At 41.8% G+C, this 27942-nt stretch overlaps 2 protein-coding genes across 3 annotated transcripts; one reads left to right on the plus strand and one right to left on the minus strand.

Annotated features, from left to right (window-relative positions):
• Positions 1-701: 701 nt before the first annotated feature.
• ints5 (integrator complex subunit 5) lies at positions 702-6332 on the minus strand. Its single transcript, XM_023829380.2, has 2 exons — positions 4469-6332; positions 702-4049 (listed from the first exon to the last, which is right to left on the minus strand). The coding sequence occupies exons 1-2, from the start codon at positions 4537-4539 to the stop codon at positions 1058-1060; spliced, it is 3063 nt and encodes a 1020-aa protein (XP_023685148.2). The 5' UTR covers positions 4540-6332; the 3' UTR covers positions 702-1057.
• Positions 6333-7607: 1275 nt separating this feature from the next.
• On the plus strand, positions 7608-20636 carry LOC111852983 (phospholipase A and acyltransferase 3-like). 2 transcript variants are annotated; one of them, XM_023829378.2, is made up of 5 exons: positions 7608-7730; positions 10933-11036; positions 18275-18383; positions 18515-18783; positions 19964-20636. In XM_023829378.2, exons 2-5 carry the CDS (start codon positions 11022-11024, stop codon positions 20084-20086), a joined length of 516 nt encoding a protein of 171 aa, XP_023685146.2. In that variant the 5' UTR covers positions 7608-7730; positions 10933-11021; the 3' UTR covers positions 20087-20636. The 2 variants fall into 2 exon arrangements, with proteins under 2 accessions (XP_023685146.2, XP_023685147.2); XM_023829379.2 differs by lacking the exon at positions 10933-11036 and having other exon boundaries at positions 7626-7730.
• The last annotated feature ends 7306 nt before the right edge of the window (positions 20637-27942 follow it).

Below are 27942 nucleotides of genomic sequence, written 5' to 3' on the forward strand. Positions count from 1 at the left end.
CTACGAAGCAGAGTTACTGGCGTATTGGGGAAACTTGTCAGATTTGAGGTAGTCTGGGCAAAATGTAAGTGAACGAATATGAAGTTCATTTAAACTGTGGTACCTTGAATCCGACAAAGTTTCCCCGATAAGCCAGTAACCCCGCTTCGTACTACAGGCACTGATTTTCCATAAGTCTGGTAACATCATGTAATAATCCATCCATCATCCAGCACAGGGCCACAAAAGGCAGCATAGAGCATTAGAAAAATGTGCATAACTTTGACTGGGGGCAGAGCATTTGGCACTGAGTATTACAAGGTCAGGGATGGGCCATCTTACCCACAAAGGGCCAGTGTGTATGCAGGTTTTTTGGGAAACCCAGATGTGAGCACAGTCCTCTAATTAGTAATTAATAAGGGCGATGCAATGAAAACCCACAAACCCAACGGCACTTTCTGGATACAACTGCCCACCTCTGTATAATATGGTCATTTTAAAGGGGAATCACCCCACGCATATATTCTCTCTCTTATTGGAGGTCCCGGAACCCCCCAGGTCCCCCTCAAATTTACATTCTGAAGTCTATTTTTAAATTATTTTCTACACTTCTTTGAATTTTGGCCCCTTTTATTCTTTCCCTTTTTCTGCTTGAATTTTTACAGAACGCAGCTGAGATCATCTGAACCATCTTTTGTTAAACAACCACTCAAACCACCATATGCAACACACCAGCAAAAATCTTAGAAATTTTTACTTTCTCTCAGTGTAATAGAAAAAGATGGTTTACAAGAAATACCAGAAATGAATGAAAGCCTACACAAACTGTAGCACTGTACTTAAATCATAGCATAATATGCAATAAGTGTCCGGTTGTGTAGAAATGTTACATTCTGGCAAAAATGCATCTGAAGCAAGGTTCAATATCTGCTTGAACAGGCTGTATTGTGTAAATTTGCAGTGGTGTAACTAAATTCTACTCTATCTTACAAAGAAAGAAAATCCACAATATAACCCCCTTCCATCTCCCAGTTCCCGTCTGCCATTAGCTCTGACAGTGTCACTGTCCTTCCCTCTTCTATGAGAGCTGGAACCGCCAGCACAAGTGACCCAACTGGTCGATGTTCTTGTGTAGGACGCTGTAAAGTGGAGCAAGGTAGCGAGAAAGATCTCCATCCCTGGAAAAGTCTCTGTAGAACAGACCTTTGTCGGCACTGAATGAGAACTTCTGCGGCATGGGGCTGTTCCCCCGCATGTACTCCCACACGGCCAGTAGCAGAAGGCGGACCTCAAAGGGCGTGAGGTGGGGGATGATCTCATGCATGTTGCTCAGCACAGGAGGCAGAAGCTGGCCCTCTCCCATGCAGGACACCAGGAGACAGGAGGCTTGGAGGTGCCAGGGGGAGTCTAGGGTCATAGGCTCTCTGGACGACTCCCAGTGGGCCAGAAGCGTGGCCAGCAGCCCCCGTAGAACCACTGAGCAATAGCACAGAGCAGGCCGGCCGGCAGCAACCACACGCAAGAGGTGAAAGAGGACGGGGTTCTGTTCGAAGCAGCGGCGGATGTGGATATCTCTCTCTACGGTGGTCCTGGCGTGCTCCTCCGGAGGCCAGACGAGCTCTCCATTCGCCACGTCAGGACACACGTTCTCGACCAGAGCCATCGCAATCACCTTGGCCGCTTCAGCACTAATGGGCGCCGGTTCTTCAGGAAACTGGTACCGGGTTCCCCCAGTGCCCGCACCATTGCCAGTGCCGCCGCCGCTGGAGCCGCAGCAATGAACGGCCACCGCTAGCAGGATCTGCACGTTCTGAGTGATCTGATCCGGGTCACACTGTGGAAGGGAGTGGGGGGTTTTCAGCCCCCTCCCTATAACCCCAGCATGAAAAACAGACCACACGCTGCCAGAGAAGTTGACGGTGGTCCCAAACTTGCAGTTGATATCAAGCAGAGAAGCTCCTAAGTCTGGTGTTAGGGATTGAGAAAATAAGTCTCCATCAGGATTTTCTCTTTGTTCGCCAAACAAGTCGGCGTTCCCCCTGTGCAGAGCACCTTCCACCAGCTGCTGGAGCACTGCCTTCTGGGTAAGTGGGGAGAAGGCAGCCAGGCGGGACAGCAAGCGGATGGAATAGCTCACCTCTTCTCCCCCCGCGTCTTTTCCCGCACTGACTTCGGACCTTCGCCGCAGGGCCAGGAAGAAGTGCGCCACCGCCGCTCGAGAGATGACAAGCAGCTGGGCGGGAGAGGCGGCGCGGGACAGCTGGCTGCAGGACAGGAGCCGTGCAGCAGCTTGGGACACGGCCGGGTTTCCGTTAAGGAGCAGCGGGCAGAAATCGTGCAGGTGGGACGAGATGGCGGCGCCAACCTGGGCCGCCATGGAGGACTGTGCCGCCGCGCCGCCGGCTCCCTTGGCCTCGTCTTCGCTGCCGTGTATGACAGACGCGAGGTTGTTGAGCAGCTGCCCGAGGTCCTTGCTGCCCAGGCTCTGGGTGTGGATCTGAGCCACGCAGCGCACGACGACAGCCGGAAGGAGCCCAGGCAGACAGGTAGATAGAGGGGCATGGAGCTGGGATGCTAGGGCCAACTCCTCCGGGCTGCGAGCCAGAGTCAGGAGTCGGCACAAGGCTTCGGTGGCCACGCTAGGGCCCCCGTACACGGAGAGCAGGCAGAGCAGCTGGTGCAGCCAGAGGTGCCGCTTGCGTTCCAACCGAAGGGTCTCGGCACAAAGCTCCCCCACATGCCCCCGCAGCTCCTCCAGGAAAGGGATGATGCGCGGCGGCGACGAGAAGGAAGAGGAAGACGAGACGGGATAGACATCTTCACCGTCGGGCCGGTTATAGACCAGTTTGTGGAGGTGCAACAGGAGCAGCTGCAGCAGCCGGTCGCAGGCTTCTCTCACGCCCTCCTGCGGAGCTGCCACCGGTCCTGACATTATGACTGAGGCTGGAGTGGCGGAGTCCACCAAGAAGCGCAGAACACGTGGCCCGCCGGCGGGGCTGTGGCTGATCAAGTGCACGGTGAGGCCCACCATGTTGTCCAGCTCCTCGCGCTGGAGAGCCTGGAACTGATCCTGAAGCTGCAGCAGCACCGGGGGGCGCAGAAACTCCACCAGCTCAGCAGAGACGGCACCAAGCAGGGTGGGCGAGAGCGCCGCTAGCTGCAGGAGAAAGGGCACCGTGGCGCGGCGCAGCTGGGGGGAATTGTCACGCACCACGGCACCGGCAGAGGGCTGGGCAGGAGAGAGGCTCTCCTGAAACATCCGCAGCAGCTCCTTCTTGATGCTGTCAGAGTGACGCGACGCCAGATGCCCCAAGATCCCCACCACGGAGCCAATTTTGGGAATGCGGCAAGTCTTCTCCATCGAGGTCAGGGCCAAAGAGCCCTGCTGACTCGGGATTTCAAGGGAGGCGGCAGAACCCTGGTAGCCGTGGGCGCAGAAGTCTTTGAGTCCACAGGCCAGTACACGACTGATGATGGTGCCCGGGAAGGAGGAGCCGATGTGGGCGACCACCCAGTCAAAATGCGGAGAGTGCTGCACGGATGTGTCCAGCAGGGCATCCACGCAGGCGTCCGGGCACCAAGCCAACATGGCCGCCAAGCACTGCGAGTAGCTCTCCATCAGAGACCGTGTGGCTGAGCAAGACATCCACAGCTGCAGCAGCTCGTTCAGACTGGAGGAGTGTGGAGCTCCACGCCGACCCGCATGCTTGCTACTGAGCTGACCTAGGAGCTCCACCGCCCAGGTAGACACCAGCGGGGCCCAAGCTTTGGGGTTCAGCCGGATGAACTCGGAGAGGACACCGTGGATCTCCTGGATCACGTCCTCCAGGCCCAGGGTCCCACCACTGCCGATGCCACCATTGCTCTCCCCCTCCAGGTCTTGCAGGAAGGTCAACACATACTCATCATACACCCCCCTCAAGTGCTCAAGGGCCGCGCCCCGGCAGGCTGGTACGGTCCGCAGCAGACGGACGGCACAGCGAGCATGGTCCCGCATGCTCAGCTTTCGGCCTTGAGCCTGATCGACCCCACTGATGAAGGCCTTTATCTCTAGGGCCAGCTCCTGAGGGCTAAGATTCAAAACAACAACAATGGAAGATGGGGTGAATGGATATGAAAAGCAAAATAAGAAAAGGGAAAAAAAAAAATGAAAGCAGGACACAACGTAGAATTATTTAGCATGGTTAAGTAACACAAAATGCAGAAAAATTTATGTGCAGTAATTTAAGGTTGCACACTGCATATGAAACATATGACCATCATTAAAAACCATTAAGCAGCAGACATAAAAACATAATTTGTAACATGTAAAGCTGAAAAAACAACAAAAGAAAACCCATCCAAATAATTTATTTTGCAGTCACTAGTCTAACTAAAAATAACCCCTTAGCAGAGGGAAAGTGTGACATAAATCAATTATAAAAATGTTATAATGTGGCCTTCAACACAAATAAACCATACTGTTATACAGAAAAGGGAAGTACTTTACCTGATACTAGTCTGTAGTGGCTGCGAGGACTGCATTGCTGTAAGTGGCGCTCCGTCAAATAAGGCAGACATCGTTCAATTTTTCCCAAGTGTAAAACATTCAAACTAATTTCCAAAAAAATCCTGTAACTATAACACCGTATATAGTCTATAGTGCGCGGACGTGAAATAGCAAACCCAGACGAGTTTGTTTCCTTTGAAATGTAGCCGCGGAGAAGACTGTCTACACTGCTGTCACATTTTAAAGATTCCCACTAGGAAACAATGAATGTGCACATCAGGTTCCGAATGCTTTTTAGACCGGTTTACTAATTTCTATTCAGGTTAATTTAAAAAGACACTGAATACCGTATTAAATGCATCATACACTAGAAAAGGGGAAGCGTTCGAATAACTTCAACTGGATGTAGATGACAGTTACTTATTAATCGCATATGCAAATCTTGTTAGGTTTTAGTTTCTCAATTTTCATGATTAAGCCGGCAAATGCAACACACTGTTCGTTCCTTGGAGTATTTTGTGATTAGGAAAAAATTACATTAGGCCTAAAGGTATCCACTGCTTGTCGAACGTTCACTTTACGAAACTTTGCTTTTACGAAAGACCTGCATTAGCACCTGATTTAACTAAGCGAAAGAAATCCGAGATTTTTCGCTTTTACGAAAAAAGGAGTAAAGTAAAAAGTGTTTAGCATTTGTTTATCAGCGAGTCAACTATTGACGCGCTGAATAATGACGTTTCCGTTAACGACGGTACAAATATGTTTATGTCACATTATAAGCAGAGCTGCAAAAGTCTTGTCGCTTAGAGACATCTGTCATAGCGCAAGGCGTTTGTTGTGATGCTGATATAAACCAACTGCCCTGCCAGTCGCATAAAATATAGTAGGCCTACATACAGTTATGAACAGTATATAATTATTGACAACGATAACTATAAATTGAACCACTATATTACTGGTTTATCTATTTACTATACTGTACATTATATTATTTTAGAATATACTCTTTCTGCTTATAAAAAAAGTTTACTGTAGCCTGTGTGTGTAGCAGGTTATACCATCTAGGTTTGTGTAAGACGACTATGATGTTCTTACAATAGCCAAATTGCATAGTGTCACATTTCTCAGAATGTATCCCTGTTGTTAAGCAACACGTGACTATATTTATTCTTGTAGATGAAGATACACTGTACATACATTATTTCTACTTTATATGGGTTGTGTATTTATCATTCTTGCTTTTACTAAATGTTAGTGTTATTTTCGCTTTTATTTATTATTTGAATTGATTCCTTATGTTAGTTTTTTGGTCTGGGAATGCTCAAAACTTTTTCCCATATAAACTAATGGTTTAATGCATTGCTTTAAACATAATCCTTCAAGGTGTGACCAGCATTAGCAGTGTTTACTGTCTGGTACTTTATACCTGTAAATCTGGAACGCAAGCTGAACCTCAAAACAAAAAGTCTGTGATGAGTAAAGTATAAGGCTGTGTAGTCATTTATAAGATGAATGATTTGCCAAGTATACAGTATATTCAGTATTAGGGTAGGGCATGGTGTAGGCGGGAAGAGGGGACAATCCATGGAGGCTCCAAGACAAAAATGATTTTATCAAGGCCGTAATTATAATATATTTGGGGGGGGGGGGGGGCGACAATATTCAGATGTGCTCACAATATCCCCCCCAACATGTATTATGGTTGCGTCCTTGGTCCCCCTAGTGTTGGGTCCATAGCTATGGCCTTGGGATTTATTAATAATCAGAAGAATCAGGGCCAGTTTCACAAAGCAGGATTTGTTGCTTAGCTGGATAACTTTTTTTATTTAAGGTAGTCTGAGCTAGATGCACTTTATCTTTGTACACTTACATTTAGCCCTCGACTACCTTAAATCCAACAAGTTATCCGACTAAGCAAGAAACCATGCTTTGTGAAACAGGTCCCAGAAGTAGAAAATCATACCAAACACTAAAGAAAAATGAAAACAATATAAATTAACCAAAAAGGTGAGACTGGCCTCTGACTAAACTCAAAATCATGACCGGAAGGATGATAGCTTCAGAGCCACTCACTCAACCCATCAAGCTATATGTAGTGACCTGAGGAGCAGGGAAACACGCAAAGGAGTAGCGTTAAAGAGAGAGGGGGAAGCAGGGTGACCAGTGACCAGGGGCGGATTAACGCACAGGCTAGATATGGCTTAAGCCTAGGGGCCCCACGTGTGCCAGCCTGCAAGGGGGCCCCCATTGGTGCGGGGCGGGGTTGGGGGGCCCACAGACTACTGTAGCCTAGGGGCCTCTGTACACCTTAATCTGCCCCTGCCAGTGACGCATGCGAAATATACGAATATAAACGAAAGTGAATGGGCAAAGACCTCTAAATAAATAAAATGTCGTGTTGTGCTGTTGGTTGCCAAAGTAGAAATTCAAAAAACAACGAGCTTCATTTGTATAGGATACCGTCGTCAAAGACAATATTTGAAGCGAAACAGGTCTAGATAATATTCATCTAAAAATTACATAGGCCTACAGCAGTAACCGTGGTAGTAGTTGTAGTGATGAATAGAAAAAAATCTATATGTAAATGTATACTCACCCAGCCATGCAAATGCAGTTTGCCGTCAGTATATAATTGATATGTAATTGTTAAAATTGTTAATGATTTTGTATAGTTGGGTTTTATGTCCTTGCCGCTGGCTATGTAGTACGTCGGTCTGTGGTACACAAAAGTCATCAGACAAATCTCTGTATTCAAGGTCCTGTACATGACCACAAAGCAAGAAATTGTACGCCTCGAGGCATTTATATGCCTTAAGTTTTTCTTTTGTGTATGCGCTTGGACTTTCGACCGGATAGACGAAAATGTCCGGCCACTGTAACTCGGACAATTTACTTGGGTGCTTAACACACTGATCCGACAGCAAGTATACGGATCCGAAAACCTAACCCAATTGCTAAACGTTAATTTATTAATGTATGATAATTTATATTTTTTTCTGGCAAAGCATCAAAATAACCGAAGAAGTCGTGCGGATTATTCGTAGATGATTTTGGCACTCACACCTAAATACCGCTACTTACAGTATGATCAGTCTCTTTTTGCCACCACTTAGGCTCCGCCCACAACATACGTCATGGTCTGAAAGCAGCTGATCGGTCCTGGTAGTTCGCGTTGCCGCTCGCGCTGCCTTGCTGCTCTTTGGGGAGGGAGACGGTCGCGGTCACGCTGGGATACCATCTCATCTCCGATCACCTCTATCCGGTTAAGTATCATTTCGGCTTCCAGTTTCCCCTAAAAACTAAAGCCTGCGATCCTAAATTAACAATCAAGAGAGAAAAAGATTTAGAAGCCCAAATGAGAAGATCGAGCGACGTAAAAGGTTAAAATATGTTGACGAGCTAGTTCACAAGTAGTCGGGAAGGTTCTTGTCGTTAGCTAGCTAGTTTAAGCTGCAGAATAAATAATAAGCTATATTTAGCAACCCTTTGTCAGTTATCTAAGGTGGCAAATGGCTAGCTGCACATTTAGCAAAACATGTTTTTCTTCTTTTCCTTGGAATTGTCATCAGATTGAGATTTAAGAGTTGGTTAACCGGGTAGCTACAATATTCTAGTGGGTTGATAATATTCACTTTACTTAGTTTAGAAATGTTGGAATAACATCACCGGTAGGGTTAAAATTATAATTATCGGCCTCTCTGTGTGTTTCTTTGTTATATTGTTTAATTTGAACCAAGTTCACGATACACGGGACTGATTCAGCAATTACATTGATATGAATGTCAGAAGTCGAGTCAAAAATATAAATCTGCGCGGAAGAATGGAAGTGCCAGTAGCTCCCTTTATTATACATTTAGAGGTACAGTTGTGCGAATACAAAAGTGAAAACTCTATGAGGCAAACTGATTTAAATCGAACGAATTTCAGTTCGCTTTTCCCCAACTTTTCTCATTTGCTTGAAGTTGCACGCTGTATTTGTGATTATTACACATTAGTGTTTATCGTAGATATCTATTCCTTATTTATGCTGGCGGGACGGTTGTCAAACGACGTTTTGCTGCTCTGTGCAGTGACCGTAAAGATTCTTATTCATCATATTTTTTCAGTGTTTGATGATTCAAACGAGCGGTATTTATTCCTCTGTAAAGCAAGTTGTAATTGTATTAAAATCAGACCAAACTATGAGATCTTCATTTTAGCTATATTTGGAATAATATAATTGTTTTAAATATATATTTTTAAAGCTCTTAACTGTAACACAGTACTTGACAGTGGTCAAGGTAATAAGTTAAGTTTACTTGGTAATAAATTACTACTGAAGTACAAATCTTGAATAAATACAGTCGCTACTTGAGATAAGATGCGTCACAATTCATTAATGAACAAACATAAGTATTTCACTTGTGTTATTCATTACTTGTTCCTTCAGTAGTTCATGAAGGTTTACAGAATTGACAGATATAGTGACAAATTTAGTAACTGTTTGGGATAAAACATATGTCACGATTCATTAATGATGAAGTAACATGAGATCAGTATGTATAACTAAGACGAAGTTTGACGTTAATTAATACATAATAGTATAATACTATATTATTCGTGCCCTGTCGAATAAAGTGTTACCCTTTTAACCTACTACAACCACTGACTTGGATAAAGTGATTGAGGACAGAAAAATTGGAATTGGTGCATCCCTGAAAGATGCAAAGAAGATACTAAATAGGCTTTAGGGTAATAGTGGTTTCATAATAAGTAATGTGACAATAATGACAACTTGGTAATGTATTTACCTTATTTGAAACCTCAGTTTTCAACTCGATCATGATTCTCAATTCTCAGCTTGAAAGGTGTTTACAGAGGAACAGAACCTTTACTGTATACGCTGATTTACATTTCTACGTCATAACTTGACGCGCACATCCCCTGAAAAGTAACCGCAAGAACTGCACGCTTGGTATTGTTTGTATTTTAATAGGAGCGAAGAAAGTGCACACCCCGGGGTGGCGATTGGACCTGAGGCGTTAGTTGTGTATAACATTAATTAATGTATTTAGTTATTTAGATATAACGTACGCTTCGGTTTCACTTTCTCTCGCTTCTCCATAATTTGCGCTAAAGATTGTTGTTGAGGTCCAGATCTCTGCTAGCATTAGCAAACTCCGAGTAGCCTGCACTGTGATGCGTCTTCTAATGTTTGATCAAATTTCTCGTGTTAAATGACGTGCTGTCCCTGCCTCCTCTTGAAACTCTAGCTTACAGCGTGGTAAAGTTGGTTTTATATTCGATATTCGTTTGATATTCGGATTTGCCTCCCCTATATCTGTGAAACGACACCACCAAAAATCACAAAAGTCACACTCTGTTTGAGGAGAAAATGCAGATTGTACTACAACACTGTATAGTGAGTTATATGTTCATTAATTATTGCAGTGACGAGGCATTTTCTGCGAAACTAATAAGCCAGCGTTGGAAGCGCAGCTTTTTGCTAGGGACCGTCTACAAAGTGCAAAGTGCATTCTGGAGAAACAAGCATTGCTACTGGAGCTTTTCTGCTGAGATTTTTTAATACAAACATCTGTGAAATTGCAATAATTTCACATTCATAGTAAACCAATTTCTCCCACTTCGGAGGTTGTAGTAGTTGCCAGAGGTGCTCCCTGACTTACTACAGGTGGAATTTTACAGAAATATCCAACCATGAGTTTATAGTAATTCAATATGTTTTTTGGAAAATTACTGTAAACCACACGAATGGATTTCTCCCATTTCAAAGGTTGTAGTGGTTGCCAGAGGTGCTCCCTGACTTACTACAAGTGAAATTTTATAGCTTTGAAATGGGAGAAATCCATTCGTGTGGTTTACAGTAATTTTCCAAAAAACATATTGAATTACTATAAACTCATGGTTGGATATTTCTGTAAAATTTCACTTGTAGTAAGTGCATTTTCTCCTGAAACAGAGAGTGTGACTTTTGTGATTGTTGGTGGTGTCGTTTCACAGATATAGGAGAGGCAAATCTGAATATCAAACGAATATCGAATATAAAACCAACTTTACCACGCTAGATCTTACAGTCTGCTTTACTTCTGTCGTCGCCCCTTATCTTAAAATACGGCCAAATTGCTGACACCTTCCGCTCATTCTCCGTATTCTCTGCATTTATCCTTCCCAAATGTTTCCGGTTGACAAATGTCTCTCTAGATGCCAAAATCTGATTGGGCATCAAAAATAAAACAAAAAACAAAAACGCGGCTTTGAGTTTTAATGTAATGCTCCAAATTGAGTGCTATCAGGCAATTTTTACGAATTTTGGCCCGATGCCTAATGTCGGGTATCGGTGCATCCCTAACATCTTTTCGCAGTTTTTTCACTTAATCATTTCATATCATATAGTTATGCATTTTCTGATTCCCATATTCTTATGAACAGTTCGATGACCCACTAATTTTCGTATTAATTTATAGGTAAAAATTGTGGGGGAGACGGCTTTCAAAGAGAAAAATACCTTTTATTGAAGACAAAAGACGGTATCAACAGGAAACCGCTGTTAGTTATGGCCCCGACCTTGGTAAGTTGTGTGTTGCTTTTACTTACACCAAATATTAATAGGAAATTCAGTTGCTTGGCACAATAATTTGTATAATTAGTCATTCACCCATTTACTAGAAGGCTTTCAATGTTAAGTGGCAAAACCTAAAATAATTATAGTTCACAATTTTTATTATTCAAATGAAACCATTTTAAGGCCAATTACTTCACTTTTCCGCATGTGCTTACAGCCTGCGCACTGACTGATTGATATAAATTTCATTTTACAAAAGGGGATGCATTAGACAGTGTGTGTGTAGCCCCCATGTATGTGATTTCCACCCTTGTTCCAGGAAAACCACCCCACCATTATGCACACCCCTTGTTGTGATCCATTCGATCTTTCCAATCCAGTTCCAGTAAACCAACCAATTGGCCAGAAAAAGACTTGAGAGTGAAAACTGATCAAGTGATCATGAACTGTCCCATTCTATCTTAATGTATAGCTTAGCTACACTAATAGTTTTATTCATTTGACTTCACTGACTTCAGAACGCTAAGAAATACTTTCAATTTTGAATCTGAAACGAAAACTACAGCCTAACAAAGGCATTTTGCCAATCAAAATTAAAATGAAACTAAAAGTGCAAGTGAGGCATGAAAACAAAACTGAAATTAAAACAACAAACTCCAACACTAACTGAAATAAAATGTGTAGAAACAAAAATCTGTGGTTTCTATTTTAAACTTTATTTTTGAATTTAAAAGCTTGCTTGTAGGCTAACAGCTACCAGATGTCCCTCCTCTAAATAATCGATAGTAGCCTATTATAAGCATCTCAAATAGATAAAATTAGGCTTCCATATGTCTTTGCAAGATTAAACCATGTTTCAGATGAAGAGCTTAGATTAGAAATGGGTGATACCACTGAAAATGACAAAAACATAGAGATGTGTAATACGTCCGTTAACATATCTGTCATGATACGGGCGGCTCGGGTGCAAGAACGTGGCATCGGGCACAAAAAGGGTGGACGACCCACTGGCGGATCCAAGACAGATGGGGTTTATTTAAACAAAACAGAAAACACTACAAACACAAAACCAAAAGGACCACGAGGGGTCAAAAACTAAAAGGGGATTAACAAACACTAAATAACAAAACCTAAATACACATCTAATACTGGGAATCTCTGACATAACAACCATCAAATGCAATCAATACAAACCAACAACAACAATGAACCACTGGGGAACTAAACAGAAGCAGGAACTAAAATACTAAGGGGTAACGAGACGAACACTGGACAGGTGAGACTAATTAACAAAGACCAGGGAAACGGGGCATAGGTGAAACTAATAAACTCAGAGGAACTAAAAACAGGGAAACTAAGAACTAACCAAGGACACAGGGAAACAGAAACCAACACTAGGGAATTAAACAGGTAAAGACAGAAGCAGGGGCACAAGGAACAAAACCAAAACCAACTACAAAATCAGACACAAGAACTAAAGAAACTCAAATGAAACACTAGGGAACAAAATACAAAAACAGAGGAGGCAGGATTCGAACACAGGACAGAAGGGTACACAGACACCCACCTGCTCAACACATTGAGCCACATGACCAGACAGGTAACAGGGGAGAACAAAGACTAACATAAAGAATGGGATGACCAGCAATGCCTGCTGGCCAAACGGGGAAGGGACACGGTAGGACCACAGCAGGGGCTGACCCTGACAATATCAGTATCAGCAGCCGCAAGATTTAATATACACCTATCTGTAAAGGGCAAACTACAAAATATGTGTCTGTAGATGGACATTGCGACAACACGATTGAGGAAAGTGTTAGAAATATATAGCCTTTTTTTAAGGTTATGCTCTAGGGCAGGGGTTCCCAAACAGTCGATCGCGAAGTGCGTCGCAAGCTCCCATGCACTTGGGCGCGTGCGCCCATTTTTCAGCGTGCAACTAATCGTGTACTGTAAACATTTAGCACGCAAACATGTTAGAAGCCAAAAGATCAAAAACGTATCATTTTCATTCAGAGTGGGAAGAGAATTATTTTTTTGTTTACTCAAATCCAAAGTCCATATGTCTTGTATGCAATGCGAGCGTGGCTTTACCGAAGAAGGGCGATTTGGAGCGGCATTTCAAAACGATGCACAAAAGCTACGAGACCGAGTTACCTGCTAAAACAGCCATACGCAGCCGAAAAGTGCGAGAACAGAAAAGTCAGTTAGCAGCACAGCAGTCAATTTCTACCTAGCTGCATCTTCCCAGTGCCAGCGGTCCCACTAAGGTAGAAAAAACATTTATTTACACTTATTCAATTTGGAGAATTACCTGGATTTGTCTGGATTTGCTGTGTGCATGTTAACTATGTATCGAAAGGCAATAGCCAGAGTAATAATAGAGTAACAGAGTAATAGCTATGGCTCCCTACTTGAACTGGTAGATCTCGGCACACTGGCCACTTGAGTCAAAGTCAGGTCAAAGTAAACTTTATTGTCATTCGTACCACACAGTTTGAGAGTGCATGGTAGAACGAAATTGCGTTTCTCCTGGCTCCATGTGCAAAACAAACAGAAATACTACAGTATAATATAATAATACAGTATAATACAATATAATACAGTACAGTATAATAATACAGGCTACACAAAATACACACAACACAGAACTACACAGAGAACAGAACTACACGGAGAGCTACTATTCAGCACAGAGGTAAATCTCGTGCAGAGTAATAGTGCTCAAAGTTAAAATTTGCAAGTCAAATTATTGCACAGTCAAATATTGCACACTGTCTCACAGTTGCCGTATTATAGCAGAGAGTGTAAGTGCAGATTACTAATAGGTAGTAGTAGCAGAGTATAGTAAATATGGAAACATGTTTTAGTGTGTGTTATGGGAATGTTTCATTATATGAGTATGTAGTGCGTTGTTCACAATAGAATATTTAGTGCATTTATTAAAGTGAGTTTAGAAGTCTAATGGCCTGTGGGAAGTAGCTCTTGCTCAGCCGTGCAGTCTTACATCCAGAGTGCGAATTACCCCTCCATAATTGGGGGGTACTGCCTTCATAACACTTCTATGACCATTATGGTCCGCTACCGCGTCAATATGAATAGCCGCCACCAGGATCAATGTTAAGAGTGCAAGATGCGCTAGGGGTGTTTACTAACATGTATGCAACACACGGTCATGGTCTGGACATGCGACAAAATGAGAATTAACACAGAAGATATCATTATCCTTATCCCTATCGAAAAGATTTTGGTTTTGATAACTCCCAGGAATTATCCTAGATGAAGTATATTAGTAAAAGTAATAAGCCTATACATTTACAAACAGCCTGGTCTGGTCCAGCAGCAGGGGCGGACTGGCAATCTGTGCGTTCTGGAAAAGTCCAGAACCGGCCGTCTGATCCACGCCTTTTCTCTTAAATGGGAAATCAGCTAACAGCAGATGGCGCTAATACGATCATTTGTCCGGTGAAATCCATCAGTAAAAGCCAACAAAAAAGAGCAAATCATAAGTTGCAGCTGCGGGAATAATGGCAAGCCGAAAACGTAAGGAGAAAGGAGGATGGGAAAAGTTAAAAGAAAAGAAAGCCAAGTCTCTCGAAAATGATGCGTCAAAATGTAAAAAGCTCACGGAGCTTTTTGGCTGCAGTTCAACTGCCAGCAGCAGCAGTAATGTAGATCAAAACGCTAAATCACCCAGCAAGAGTGTTGAAGACCAGGTGAAAGTTGAACCTGTTGAGCATCCAGAGACTGGTCACGAGGGACAGACAGCAGAGGAAATTTCATGGGAGGAAGAGGTACTGGTAAGTGGCCTCAACATAAAACAACAGGCCTATTCTACATTTATTCTTATAGTCATCCAGTCAGCATCTATTAACTGGACTTGCATGATGATGATGAAAAATATATTTTATATAAAAAATAGACGCTCTAAAAATTAATTGCGAGATGGCTGTGCTTTTATCTTGTCAGTAGTAAGGTCATCTCTGCAGCTAGACAGAAGACCATGGTATTGAAAGAAACTGGAAAACAAACCATCCACTCCTAACACTCGTGACATGCTAGCAAGTGGGAAAGAGGGCTAAATAAAGCTCTATGTTAAACCAAAAATTTGGGGAGGGAAAATCTCATTGTTTTCCATTTAAGTGCAATTTGTTTCTGTCTTTCTGTGGTGGGCTATTGTGGAACTGACACTTAACATACAAATCTGGGGTTTGTCTAAATCTTGATTAGTATTATAGTAATTTATCTAGTAATTAGTAATGAATTTGTTAGTAGGTTTATTTGTCTGGCTTAATATAAAACCAAAGTGTAAAATGACTATATAAAATGAGTTAAGCCAGGCTAATTCTTTTACACAAAGTGACACAGAAATTCTGAAGAAATCTTGGAGATACAATCAATAATACCCTATAACTTATCTTTTCAATCATTTATTTATTCAGGTTGAAGATAGTTGCAGCTCAAAAGATGACAGGGAGAGTGCAGGAAAGTGCCAGGATGAGGGATCAATGTCACAATATTTTAAACGCCCCAAGTCAGATAGTCACAGCCTGGAAATATTTTTTAGTTGGCACCCTCAGCAGAAGCCCAAAAACCTGTCTCTACAAAGAGTGTTCAATTGTAAAGATGGAACCAACCGCAAATGGCTCACATACTGTGAGGAGAATCTCACACTCTATTGTACAGTTTGTACAGATACTCTTGCAAATAGCCTAGTGTTTCATGATCTTTTTGTGTCATTTCAGGTTTCTGTAGTCTTGATTATGTTTTAGATGTCATTAGGTTGGTATATTGCTGTTCTTTGTACGTATTTGTATTTGAAGACTTAGGTTACTTTAATAAATACAGCCCCAATCATCACCACTGGTTGACATGTTACTTGGCGTGAATATTTTATGTAGTATATTATTATGAGAACCCTGCTAGTGGCTGTTTGTACATGTCCAGCTGGTGGGCCTATTTGGGAGAAAGTCCAGGGCTGTTTCTTAGTCCCAGTCCGCCCCTGTCCAGCAGTCTGGTGTTATTCCTGCCCTCTCAGCCCCCCCAGCTCCAGCAGCCTTCGGAAATAAATATTTGCCTATTAGGCTAATATCTGTCTTGATGATACAGTAGATCTTAAAGTACAGCCTAATTTCTAACTCACCCCTTGGTCCTGCACACTGTCCTCATCCTGTCATCTCCCTGCTCCTGTGCCTCTCCTGCCTTCTGCTGACCACCACTTTCCTTCATACACATTAAGTTTGCAAAACTGCACCTATACTTTTGGTGTAATGTTCTGTAGCTCTTAACACTAACATTTCCTACTTACTCTTCTTTTACCACCAAGTGTCTGATGTCTCCATCTTTCATTTTCATCATAATGTGTCTGTGAATAAAATCTAATCTATGTTTAACAAACCAGTATCTGGGTTACCAGATGAAGCTTTTAAAAATGTCCATAAATATGAAATTGTGGAATGCAGAATCAATGCCACTAAAATTCAAATAATAGGGCTTATTTGCTAGCTAGTTTTTTTGCGTTGCCCCTATAGGTTTCACTTACAGTAATGTTTCTTCAGAGCATAACGTTAGACCTTCTTGTGCATTAACATTGGCCTAATAACAAACTACACAGGCTAAATGGCGAATTAATTTCAGAATAGCACAATTTATTCATGATAAAATGAGAATGGAAACATAGGGAGTTCATCTCCTTGGAAAATGACCATGATCGATTTTACCTCACCAAATAAGCCTGGTTTAAATAGAGAACTTAGCTTATCTTACTAGTTAACGTAACTAACATTGACTGAGCAGGCCTCAGAAGGACAATGGTAAGTAATTCAACTTATAAAGACGTTAGCTTGCATTAGTAGATGAAACACTTAAACGAATAAATAAAGGTTGTAAAATGACACATTTTCAACAGGCTAGATTTCTGCTGGCTACTTACATTTACCAATGCACGACAAACAGTACCATGACAGATGAACACAATGAACAGGTCACTCTGTGAATGACGCAACCGACTAGCTAAGCTGCTTCTAGCGCCGAGGTGGTTAAAATGGTACGGTCCACATTAGGGGTGTCTGAAATCGTTTTACATGAAATTTTCCCACAAGGTGAGGTTATCTTTTTTTTGCAACAAAAGAAAAATGTCAAGCGGAAGTCATTAAGAGTTAATGATGAAGCTGATGATTTTTTTGGCAGTGGTTTGATGGTTGTTGTCTTGAAGCATTGAGGTACGATGGCTTGTTTTAGGGAGATGTTGTATATATCTGCTAGGACGTGCATCAGTTGGTCAGCACATTCTCTAAGTACATATCCTGGGATGTTGTCAGGACCTGTAGCTTTCTATGTGTTAACCCTACGTAAAGATTTACAGACATCTGTTGAATCCAAACATAGGGCTTCATCTTCCATGCTGAGGGGGGTTTTTGTTGCTGTCTGATCTGAAAAGCAGATCTTGAGTTAAAATAGGTCGGGCTCCCCTGCTCTAGGACAATGGGTATTCATTTAGCATCTGGGCTCTGCGATTGATTGCCAAACGCTGCCTCCTATACACACATGGTAGGCAAAACCTACCGAGGGCTTCTAAAACTAAACTATGAAGCTCTGAAACTGAAATTAAAATGGCGGAAAAACTGCTAAAACTGAAGCGAAACAAAATTGGGAAAAAAGTATTAAAATTACAACTAAAAAATGGAACTAAAAATACTTTTGACCAATCAGATACAGCCCTGGATACATGGGCCATGCTTCCACACCATTTGGCCAATCAGATGAAGTCCCAATCAGCCATCAGCAATCATGCTAGCTATTCTTGCTGAGGAAGGAGAGTTGAGTGAGGAAAATTTGGTTTACGAAGAGCTATTGTTATTACCCACCATTGACAGCGAGGGAAACCCTTTGGCTTGGTGGAATCACCTACAGGTCATTTATCCAACACTGAGCAAACTAGCTTGGGATTATTTTAGTATATCTGCCACTAGCTCACCCTCAGAGATGCTCTTCGGCACATCAGGGAATGTGACATGTCAATGTACATGTTTGAAACCTAGTAAAATTAACAGGCTGTTTGTGTGTGCGTGTGTATATCTCCAGCAGTGGGCTAGTACCCCTTCCAGGTTGATCGGCTGTCTTGTAATCTGTGCTGCCTGGGATAGAATGCAGACCCCACTGTGTCCCTGACTGGGATAGATGGATGGATGGATGGATGCATGATTACTCTGTGTGTTTGTTTGAGTGACTTGTCTTTTTTTCAGTATGATGAGAAGCCGAAACCTGGTGACCTAATTGAGATTTTTCGTGGGACGTACAGCCATTGGGCCATGTATGTTGGAGATGATTACGTCGTCCACCTCGCCCCCCCAAGTGAGAACATGGGCCTGTGAAAGCTGCTGTTACATACTTCTGTTTACTCATTCTTCATTGTAGATGTCGTTATCCATTTTTTTATTTGTTTTCGTGGCTTTTCGTCATTCTTCTCACTCACTCTCTCCCAGGTGAGGAAGCTTGTGGTGGTGCCTACAGCATGATGTCTGTTTTGTATGACAAGGCCATTGTGAAGATGGACAATCTGTGGCATGTGGTGGGGACCAGTAAGTTCAGCATCAAAAACCTTCTGGATGATAAATATGAGCCCAGGAGTGTCGGCGAAATACTGAAGGATGCTCGGAGTCGGGTGGGTCAGGAGCTGCCATACTGTGTCTTCCGAGGCAACTGTGAGCATTTTGTGACAGAGCTGAGGTACGGCAAGCCGGAGTCCCGACAGGTGGGTGTCTTATTCAGTGCTTTCTGAGACAATAACACTACTCTTTGTGTGTGTGTGTGTGTGTTTTTTTTTTTTTTTTTTTTTTTAAAGTCACTTTTTGTTCATTGATTTATTTTCACCAGGAAAATGCTGAGTGATTCTTAAGGCTTGGATTGCCTGGGAGTCATTCTGGGAACAGTGAATTTAGTTCACTGGATATTGTTCTATATTTTGAGTTACCTGTTCAGTCACCTAATTTGAGTATATACACAAGAATCTGTTGGATTAAATGGAACCAGCTATTCAGAGGAGAGATGCAGGTGGCAAACTTTTGAGACCCAGTAAAAATGGCATGTTTTGGTGAATTTTTTTTGTTCCTCTGGCAAATTCATGCTATTCAGGGAACAAAAGAAGATGAACTCACTGTTCGGCTGGGTGTGGTACAGATTTTGCATTCAAAATAATCAAACTTCTGGCAAACTTCATGAAAATCCTTTCTGTAAACTAGTCCAAGTCCAGGCTTATTGCAGAGGATGTGGTTGGTTTGTCTTTGTTCTTGTCAGGTTGAGTTTGATTCTGCTATTTTAGGAAAGCATATGGTGACTTATAGAATAGGAAATGTAATGATTGCACTAACTAACAGCCTCTGCTGCCCACAGGTAATCAGAACACCCACCTTTTAAATGCTTATTCTGGTCAGGGATGCATTGTAGTGGGAAGATTCGTAATTCAGATTTCTGTTATTTGCTGTTAAGTGCTGAGAACAAATTTCCCGTAGATGTAGGGCTGATGTGCAGGAGCTTTAGAAGCTAATGAAGCCACCCCCAGCATAAGCTTCAGACAGGAAGCAGTGCTGGGACTGTGCAAGCAGGAGCCTCTCATCTATAATGTGAATGTAGTTTAGGAACTTGCAGTTCAAAACACACCTTAAGTTTGAGTGACATGTCCATCAACTGAATGCTAAACATTTTTCTGCGCCTTTCAGTTTGATGAACTGTATCGTTCCCAACAGATCTGTATTCGATTTAGAGTTGCATCAGAAGTTATTAAATAAATATTGTTTGTTTGTTTATACTACATACAACATATTGGAAGTTTAGAATGCTAAATGCAATTAACTGTATCTATGCTGTAAAGAAATGTTTGTGACCAAGACTAGAAGCCGACTCAGCTCTCTGTGCATGTCTGTGTGACTCTGCAGGTGCGTGATGCCGTGCAGACGGCTGTGGGAGTGGGAGCTGCTGCGATCGGTGTGGGTCTGCTGGCTGCAGCTGCTGTCGCTATATTTGGTAGCGGGAGGAAAGAGCGGAGGAACAGCCAGTGAGATGAAGCCCGACAGTGAAGGTGGAGGGTCAGCTTAAGCACAGACCTGCACAAACAAAGTGTGCCCCCACCCAGCCTGAATGACATCCTGCTTCCTTACTGCTAACTGCTGAAATATTTACTGGGAAATCTGTAAATGTGGGTCACTCTCAAAACCTTCTCAACTTAAATTGATTTTAATGCACAATGGTAAACTGATAACTGCCAGCAAATGGATGCTGATGTTTTGCCAAGCAGATAAGCTGACATGAGACTAGTGGACTGAGCTTTATTTGATACCATGCAGCACTTGAATAATTTGTACATTTACATTCTAATCATTAGCTTTGTGCCAAAGATTTTTAAAAGTTATACTCTGCAATAAAGGGCAATTTACATGATGTGATACTTTTTTAAAAAACTGAATATTTATTATTAAGTGATTTTTGGAACTAATCTGTTAATTTCTTATGGAGAAATTGAAACTTTGATCATTCACTTTATATGACCTGAATGTTTTCTCTTGGTGTTCTATTATTTTCAATAAAAAATAAAGTAACTGCAATAACTGATTCAATTCAATCTTTCAATTCAGTCCTATCTGTATCATGCATTTTCATAATGCTATATTGTCTCTTATTAACACTTTATTGTCAATTTCTTTGAAATTCCCCTCATCTAATCCCCCCCCCAACCTCTGCAATCTCTATAACCCCCTACACACTCTCCCTACCTTTCCAAAAATATACTGTAATAGGTCAGCTTTGTGTGATTTTCTCGCTGTAATCCAATTCACCAGGTGCACATCTGTGGCCGTCGTTTCATGTGACACTGGAGTTGGTTCGTTAGTGAAACTCTAACCTTGATATTGATCCCAGCAGTACCTCTGTATAAATACTAAATCGATACTCAAACATTCCCATCGAAGAATTATATTGCTTTGATAACACCAGAATTGAAGCAGCGCCACATAGTGATGGCAAAGGGAAGGCCGGCTCAGAGGCTTGGTCTTGTCAGCTTGATAACTCAAAAATTAGGCCTGTTTTCCAGACTTTTTTGGCACATTGAATGGGTGAAGATCTGGACCTGATTAAATTTTGAGACCAATCGCACCAAAATGGAAGCAAGACTTGGCACCAGCAATATGAAGGATGAGTTGATTAGAGTCTTGTCCATATGAACTGGATGACTGTATTATTACTGCATTTACCCTATTTTTGATGGATCTTAATACTAGGGGTGTATCGATTTGTATCGATATATCGATTCAACGGCAAACGATCCAATGCATCGATGTGACAGCATAAATATCGATACATGCATTTTTATTTTCTGGCCTGTTCTAGTATTGTTTTCATGATCCACTCCGATGTATACATGGTCTATACCAGGGGTGCCCAATACGTCGATCGCGATCTACTGGTCGATCGCAAAGGTAGTGTGGGTAGATCGTATGGCATAAAAAATATGACGCGTTCAACCGCACCAGCTGCTGCAAGCTACCGAGTCGCCTAGTTAGCCTCCAGTTTATTTCTACTAAACTTAAGAAAGGGTATAAAAGTGAATGGGGGAGCTGGACCAATTAAGAAGCCTCTAGCACACGAGAGGGTCATATGAGCAGGTCATGACAGCTATGGACATACTTTTTGTTACACTTTTGTATTTGTCTGGAGAAGACTTGATTCAAAATAAAAATTATTCACCATGTTAATCTACATCCATCCAAAGTTTTTATTTTTACCTTATTGCACTTTATTTTGCTTGATTTATGGGACATACTTTTACCCCGCTTCGTAGTACAGGCCCCAGGGTATTCTGATCGGGGTCATTTGGGTATTTTCTGTTGTCATTATGATTTAAAGAGTAAACACAGTTGTTTAACAATAAATGGCTTCAGCCAACCACTAACCATGAGTATTAACCATTATTCTCTGAAAAATGGTTAAGAAATCATAAACTCTGCCAGGGTATGTAAACTTATGAGCACAACAACCGCCTAAGGTCACACTTGCGCTGAGGAACAGGGAACACATTTATAGCCATTGATAATTAACCAAACACTAGGAATTCAAACACTAACAGACAAAACTGATTCAATAGCCTTCTTTGTGTATTTCCACAATTCATTCAGTTGATCAGGACATGTTATATAGATATGCAATCTGCAACTTTCCCATATTAATAATAATTGACACTTTTATTAATCCCCTCTTTTCGCCTCCCTCAACTTACTCTTTGTAGAGCAAGCTGTCCGCGAAGGGCAGCCACCTGTAGCGGCGCCCAGGGAGCTGGGGACTGAGGGTCTTGCTGAAGGACCCGCAGACGTGCTTGAAGAGTGATTACAGGCGCACGGCTTAGCCCACTGAGCCACACGCTGCCCCGTATATTCTTGTGCACAATCCAATTACCAGTCTTCCTACATAGCAAACCACCAATTACCAAAGGTAACTTTTTTGGTAGCGGATTAGCTGACCTCTAAATACAGTATATTTGTCTGGAAAAATATTTGTCACTTTGCAAATTGGCCAGTTTTTAATATTTAATTTAAACAGGCTAGGGACTCTTTTGTATATTTTACATAATACCGAATGTACAACAACAAACAACAAACTTATTTTTGTATAGCGCATTATCACAACATTACATTGTCTCAAAGCGCTTTACAGCATCCCCACCCAAAGCCCCCAGTGAGTAAGCCAGGGGCGACAGTGGAAAGGAAAAACTCCCTAGAAGGAAGAAACCCTGGGAGGAACCAGACTCAAATGGGAAGCCCATCCTCTAGGGGCCGGCATGGGAAGTGAAATCTGAGAGATGGCTAAGTGCAAAGTCATGCTACCGTACTGACTAACAGAAAGTTACAGTTCCGACGTTATATTAATCCACGCACTAATTCTGCTGCACAAGCCCATCCACGCACCGACCAGGTAGGAAAATTAATAAATAAATTCGATATCAACCAAATATTTAAATAGTTAGGTACTGTAAGGGGCTGGTTGTATAAAATATCTTAGGTTTTCCCCTTAAGTATGACATGAAAGGTTTAATTTTACCTTAGCTAAGAGATTTATATTTAAGGATGCTGCACAGAATCCCTTAAAAGGTTTCATTAGTTAAAGAAAAAAACCTCGAAGGATGTTGTATATTGACTGCTTAAATTTGTCTCTTATAAGATGCTATACCTCACCCCTTTTGTTGGTTGCGCGCGTTTTGCTAATATGCGCTGGTTCAGGCGTTCCTACATTTAATTCATTAAAGAGAAGCAACGATCCCCCATGTCACTCCGTGTCTTCAGTCCTGTTCTTTACTAATTGTAACCCCAGTGTGATAAACTGAGCGTATACAACAAAGGATTTATTGAATTAAAAGACATTTTACGCGAGTAGTATTGTACGGTTTCCAAAGAAACCGACCCAGATAGCAAAATCTTTCTGGCCCGGATGTGGCCCACATCACGCACTTTCATCTGGCCCACATACCGCATGGAATGACGGCGATTGAGCGGACCGCTCTCGGTTGCCGCATCAGGTTAACATCTGGGCCAGAGCTGGGCCTTATGTTAGCCACAAGTAGCCAGGCTCTGTCTGAGATCTGTCCCACATACTGCATGGAATGACGGCGATTGAGTGGACTGCTCTCGGTTGCCGCATCAGGTTAACATCTGGGCCAGAGCTGGGCCTTATGTTAGCCACAAGTGGCCAGGCTCTGTCTGAGATCTGGCCCTATTGTGGCCCACTACTGGTTTATGAACCTCACAGATGTTAACCTCATAAGGGCTACTTTTCAACAGGAACTGCATACAGTCCCTGATCAGGCTTCAAATGCGTTTAAAAATAACAAAAGTCCAATGTCTTCAAGGATTTTTATTTTAAACAATTGCATTAACAAATATTAGCATTGAGATACAACACATTGAATTTCCATTGTTGAACTGGCAATTCAAACTCAAAAAAACAAAAATGTCAGGCAACTCAATATAAATTCAAGCCTTGAACACTATATTCAAGCTTTGTTCACTACAAAGCTTTTAAGAATTATTGACAGTTGTATCTTTCCAGTCTCCGTTTTCTCCCTCCTTCCCTGTCCATCGCCAAGTGAAGTCATCTCTTAATGCAGGCCTCACTTTCCTGGTCAGTTGCATTAGCAGTCAACCTATTGCGTCGGACAGCACCTAAAATGAAACCAAATTGTAATATTAGGCCATTATCTTTCAGATACGCCAGTGTTTAATTAACAATTAAACGGCCGTCTTAAGTCGGACAAAAATAATATAACCTTGATGCATTACTTTAAGCCAGCGCTGTAAACGGCTGTATGAAGTCGAACGCACTCATTAATTCATGAAATGCAGAAACGAAGTGCGCAGCAGATCATGAATTAATTTAATCGGTCACTGCGGGTCTTCAAGGTTAGTAGATGGGACTAACGCCGATCTGCTCAAGGTGTTTGGCTGTGTCTGATCCCGGATAAATGCTCGATACAGGGCCCGCCAACATACTGAAGAAATTCCGCCACTTATTCAGCGGCAGCAGAACCTGCTTAAATATATTTTCCTAATCTTGCAATATCAAGTCCGCTGCAATACCCATCCATAAATGACAGCGCCATGGTGGAAAGGACACAAATTCATACTATCGACTTACTCAGATATAATTCTAAATATTCTGTTTAGTGTTAACAGCTCTCGGAGACTTATGAGTCAGCTGGGATAGTCGTCTCCTTCACAATCGATACATCTAATTTATTACCCACTAATGTTTGAAGTGCGTATAGGATTTGAAAGTCAAATGATTGTTGAATATTATACACTGACTTTACCTCGGTATGTCCATGTGGGCAACTTGGGAACATTAGACTTGCAATAATAGTCATCAACGGGAAAAAAATAATTCCAAAACTACGTACACCTACCTAAATTGACAGGCTAAATGGCTAGCAAATAAGCGGGACAACATTTTGTAGGGACAAGCCTGGTCGAATTAGAGACGGGGGAAAAACCTATTCATACTGGCGCGGATTTTAAACTCGTTTTTTTACATCTCCTAAAATCTTTGTTCACGTATGTACATTTTAAAAACACTAAACTTAAGCGAAACACAAGTTTCTGTGTTAAAATGAATAAATATAATTATGATGAACAATACTTACCGCATTCAATAAACCGTTTCAGAAATGTTTTCTCCACAAAAAATACTTGCCCGCGGTTTCTATTTTCCCCGCCCACCTCCAACTGTAACTTTCAGCGACCAATCAGTAACGAGCAGCGCGCTTGCAACTGACACCTACCACTGGGAAAGTATTTTGCTGGAAGTAGTCCCATTCCCAGTTGCATAAAAAGGAAATACTTTACCAGAGGTATTGAGATGCTTCAAAAATCATTGTACAGTTCATTTGTTGACAGGCCAATTTAATTAAAACAACCAACCACCCTTCCTTATAGATTCCATTATAATAATTTTATTGGTCCTATTACAATTTATTTGATGCAGTGAGCAACTATGGAAAAACAATGTTAAGTGCCTGTTGGCCCTAAAATAATGCAGCTAGTACAATGAAACATATTAGTTCATTATAATGTTGCATAACTGTTTAAATGATGTAATGTGCTCTGTCTCTGTCCAAATAGCACTTAATACATCTAGAAAACATTTCTTTTTCCATAAGCACAAGGGCACATTTGCCATACATTTGCCAGAAGTGGGCCATACCCAAGCCATACCCAGATAGCATGCGGATGCTGGCAAATGTGTGGCACTGCTGGCCCAGTTCTGGCACCGGCAAACAGATGTATGCCAAAAGTGGCCCACTTGTGGTTAGACAAATGTGGCCCAAATGTCACAAAACAGATATGGGCCACATGTTAAATACTTTATTAAAAAACAGTTATATGGCTTGCGGTTCTGGCCCACTTCTAGCAAAGGTATGGCAAATGTACCCTTGTGCTTATGGAAAAAGAAATGTTTTCTAGATGTATTAAGTGTGCTATTTGGACAGAGACAGAGCACATTACATCATTTAAATGCATTATTAAACACGTATGCAACATTATAATGAACTAATATGTTTCATTGTGCACAGTAAACCCCAACAGTTCTACGAATTCATAAAGATTATGGGTATAGCAATCAAAACCTGTCTATTAGTTAATCCAACAATAAACTTTTGCGTGTTTATAGTGAGTCATACTGTATTAATTTTACCTGACTATATGTTTTTGAGTTAACATTGTTCACTACTATTTTTTAATAAAGTATTTAACATGTGGCTCATATCTGTTTTGTGACATTTGGGCCACATTTGTCTAACCACAAGTGGGCCACTTTTGGCATACATCCGTTCGCCGATGCCGGAACTGGGCCAGCAGTGCCACACATTTGCCAGAAGTGGCCCACATCCGCATGCTATCTGGGTTTGTTGTTTTGTTTACCGGTGTATAACTAAGATATTTTATGACGTAAATGACAGCGTGGGTGAATCAGCCCTTGAACATTTGTCTACTTGTTGTTAAATCTCAATGCATCTCGTTTAATACCATATATTTTTTATGCTGAACACTTTCTGATCGGTTAGGGGATCTTTTGGTTTTACTTTATTTTTTGAGTCTGTGAAGTTTACGTGGAAAGTTTAACTGCTAACTTCGTTAACACGGCTCATTCTCGCCGTTATCCTCATTTTGCTTGTTTGTGCCGTGATTGAACTTTTGGAAAGTTTTTTGAACTATGTCAAAAGATAAAAAACGCAAATCTAAATCGATGGATTCATCTTTAAGTCTCGGTGCCTGTGTTACGGTAGACTTTGAATCTGACTCTGGTGATCTTGTTTCACTACCTGAAACTCCGTTGAAGGAACCAAAGCACAAAAAGGGCAGACATGATGATGACTGTGAAGAAGATCTGCAGTCTCCGTTAGCCACGGTAATTATAGCGTCTCTCAAGTCCGTTATTAATGAAAGAGCTGACAATCCTTGATAAAGGCATCGAGGAAGTGAAAATGTCAGTTGAATTTTTGACAGAAGAAATAAAGGATGCGAAGGGGAAAATGGAGCGAGTTGATAAACGGGTGACAACTGCGGAGAAAAGAATCTGGAATACAAAGTACAGGATCTTTCCAGATATCAGAGGAGGTGGAATTTGCGGCTTTACGGTTTGCCCGAACAACCAGGAGAAAACGTCATCACAGAAAATTCTGGATCTTTGTGAAGCTGTCATTCCAAGCTTTGCTGGCAAATCTCATGAGTTCATCGATGTGGTGCACCGTTTGGGAAAGGTGAGAAGCGAAAATGCTCTATCCTCCGGTCAAAACCCCCGAGGCATTATTCTACAGTTCACGATGCGTCACTTTCGCGACGCGCTCTGAAAAGCTGCAAAGAACTCCCCTTATCTGGCAAAACACCACTTAAGGTTCGCAGAGGATCTGTCCCCAGAGGATCGAGAGCGGCGCAATAAACTTTGGCCACTTGTTGAGAAAGCTCGGCAGCAAAGCCGCCGCGCTTACTTCGTTGGTCCGAAGGCGTATATTGATGGCAAAGAACTTGTTTTACGGGACATGGAGGTCGCCGAGTGAACTGATCTGAGTTAGTTTGCTGTTTTGCCTAAATTTGTGACTGAGTATGTGTTTTACTTTTAAAATGCAAACTTAATTGTCGAACTTTAGGAAACAAGGTACTTTTGAGGTATAATTCCTTTTTTTTTTTTTTTTCCTTATCCTATTTACAAGGATTTTCTTATTTATAGGATTTCATGGGCTGACTCACCTGTTGTTTTAGTTCTGGTGTCACATTGTTCAATGTTTCCAAATTTTTCTATTTGCTTAGTTAATGCAAGAGGGTTGCGTAATGATGTTAAGCGTAAAGCTATCTTTTTATATGCTAAATCGCTTAAT

The sequence above is a fragment of the Paramormyrops kingsleyae genome, chromosome 10 (genome assembly GCF_048594095.1).
Source record: "Paramormyrops kingsleyae isolate MSU_618 chromosome 10, PKINGS_0.4, whole genome shotgun sequence".
NCBI lineage: Eukaryota > Metazoa > Chordata > Actinopteri > Osteoglossiformes > Mormyridae > Paramormyrops > Paramormyrops kingsleyae.

What these genes read in the sequence shown, in the direction of transcription:
- ints5 (XM_023829380.2), bottom strand. Translation starts at nt 4,539, where the DNA reads ATGTCTGCCTTATTTGACGGAGCGCCACTTACAGCAATGCAGTCCTCG. An exon ending in CCACTACAGACTAGTATCAG is followed by an intron (nt 4,050 to 4,468) that starts GTAAAGTACTTC and finishes TTTGAATCTTAG; the next exon opens with CCCTCAGGAGCTGGCCCTAG.
- LOC111852983 (XM_023829378.2), top strand. An exon ending in CGTCCACCTCGCCCCCCCAA is followed by an intron (nt 18,384 to 18,514) that starts GTGAGAACATGG and finishes ACTCTCTCCCAG; the next exon opens with GTGAGGAAGCTTGTGGTGGT. An exon ending in GCAAGCCGGAGTCCCGACAG is followed by an intron (nt 18,784 to 19,963) that starts GTGGGTGTCTTA and finishes GTGACTCTGCAG; the next exon opens with GTGCGTGATGCCGTGCAGAC.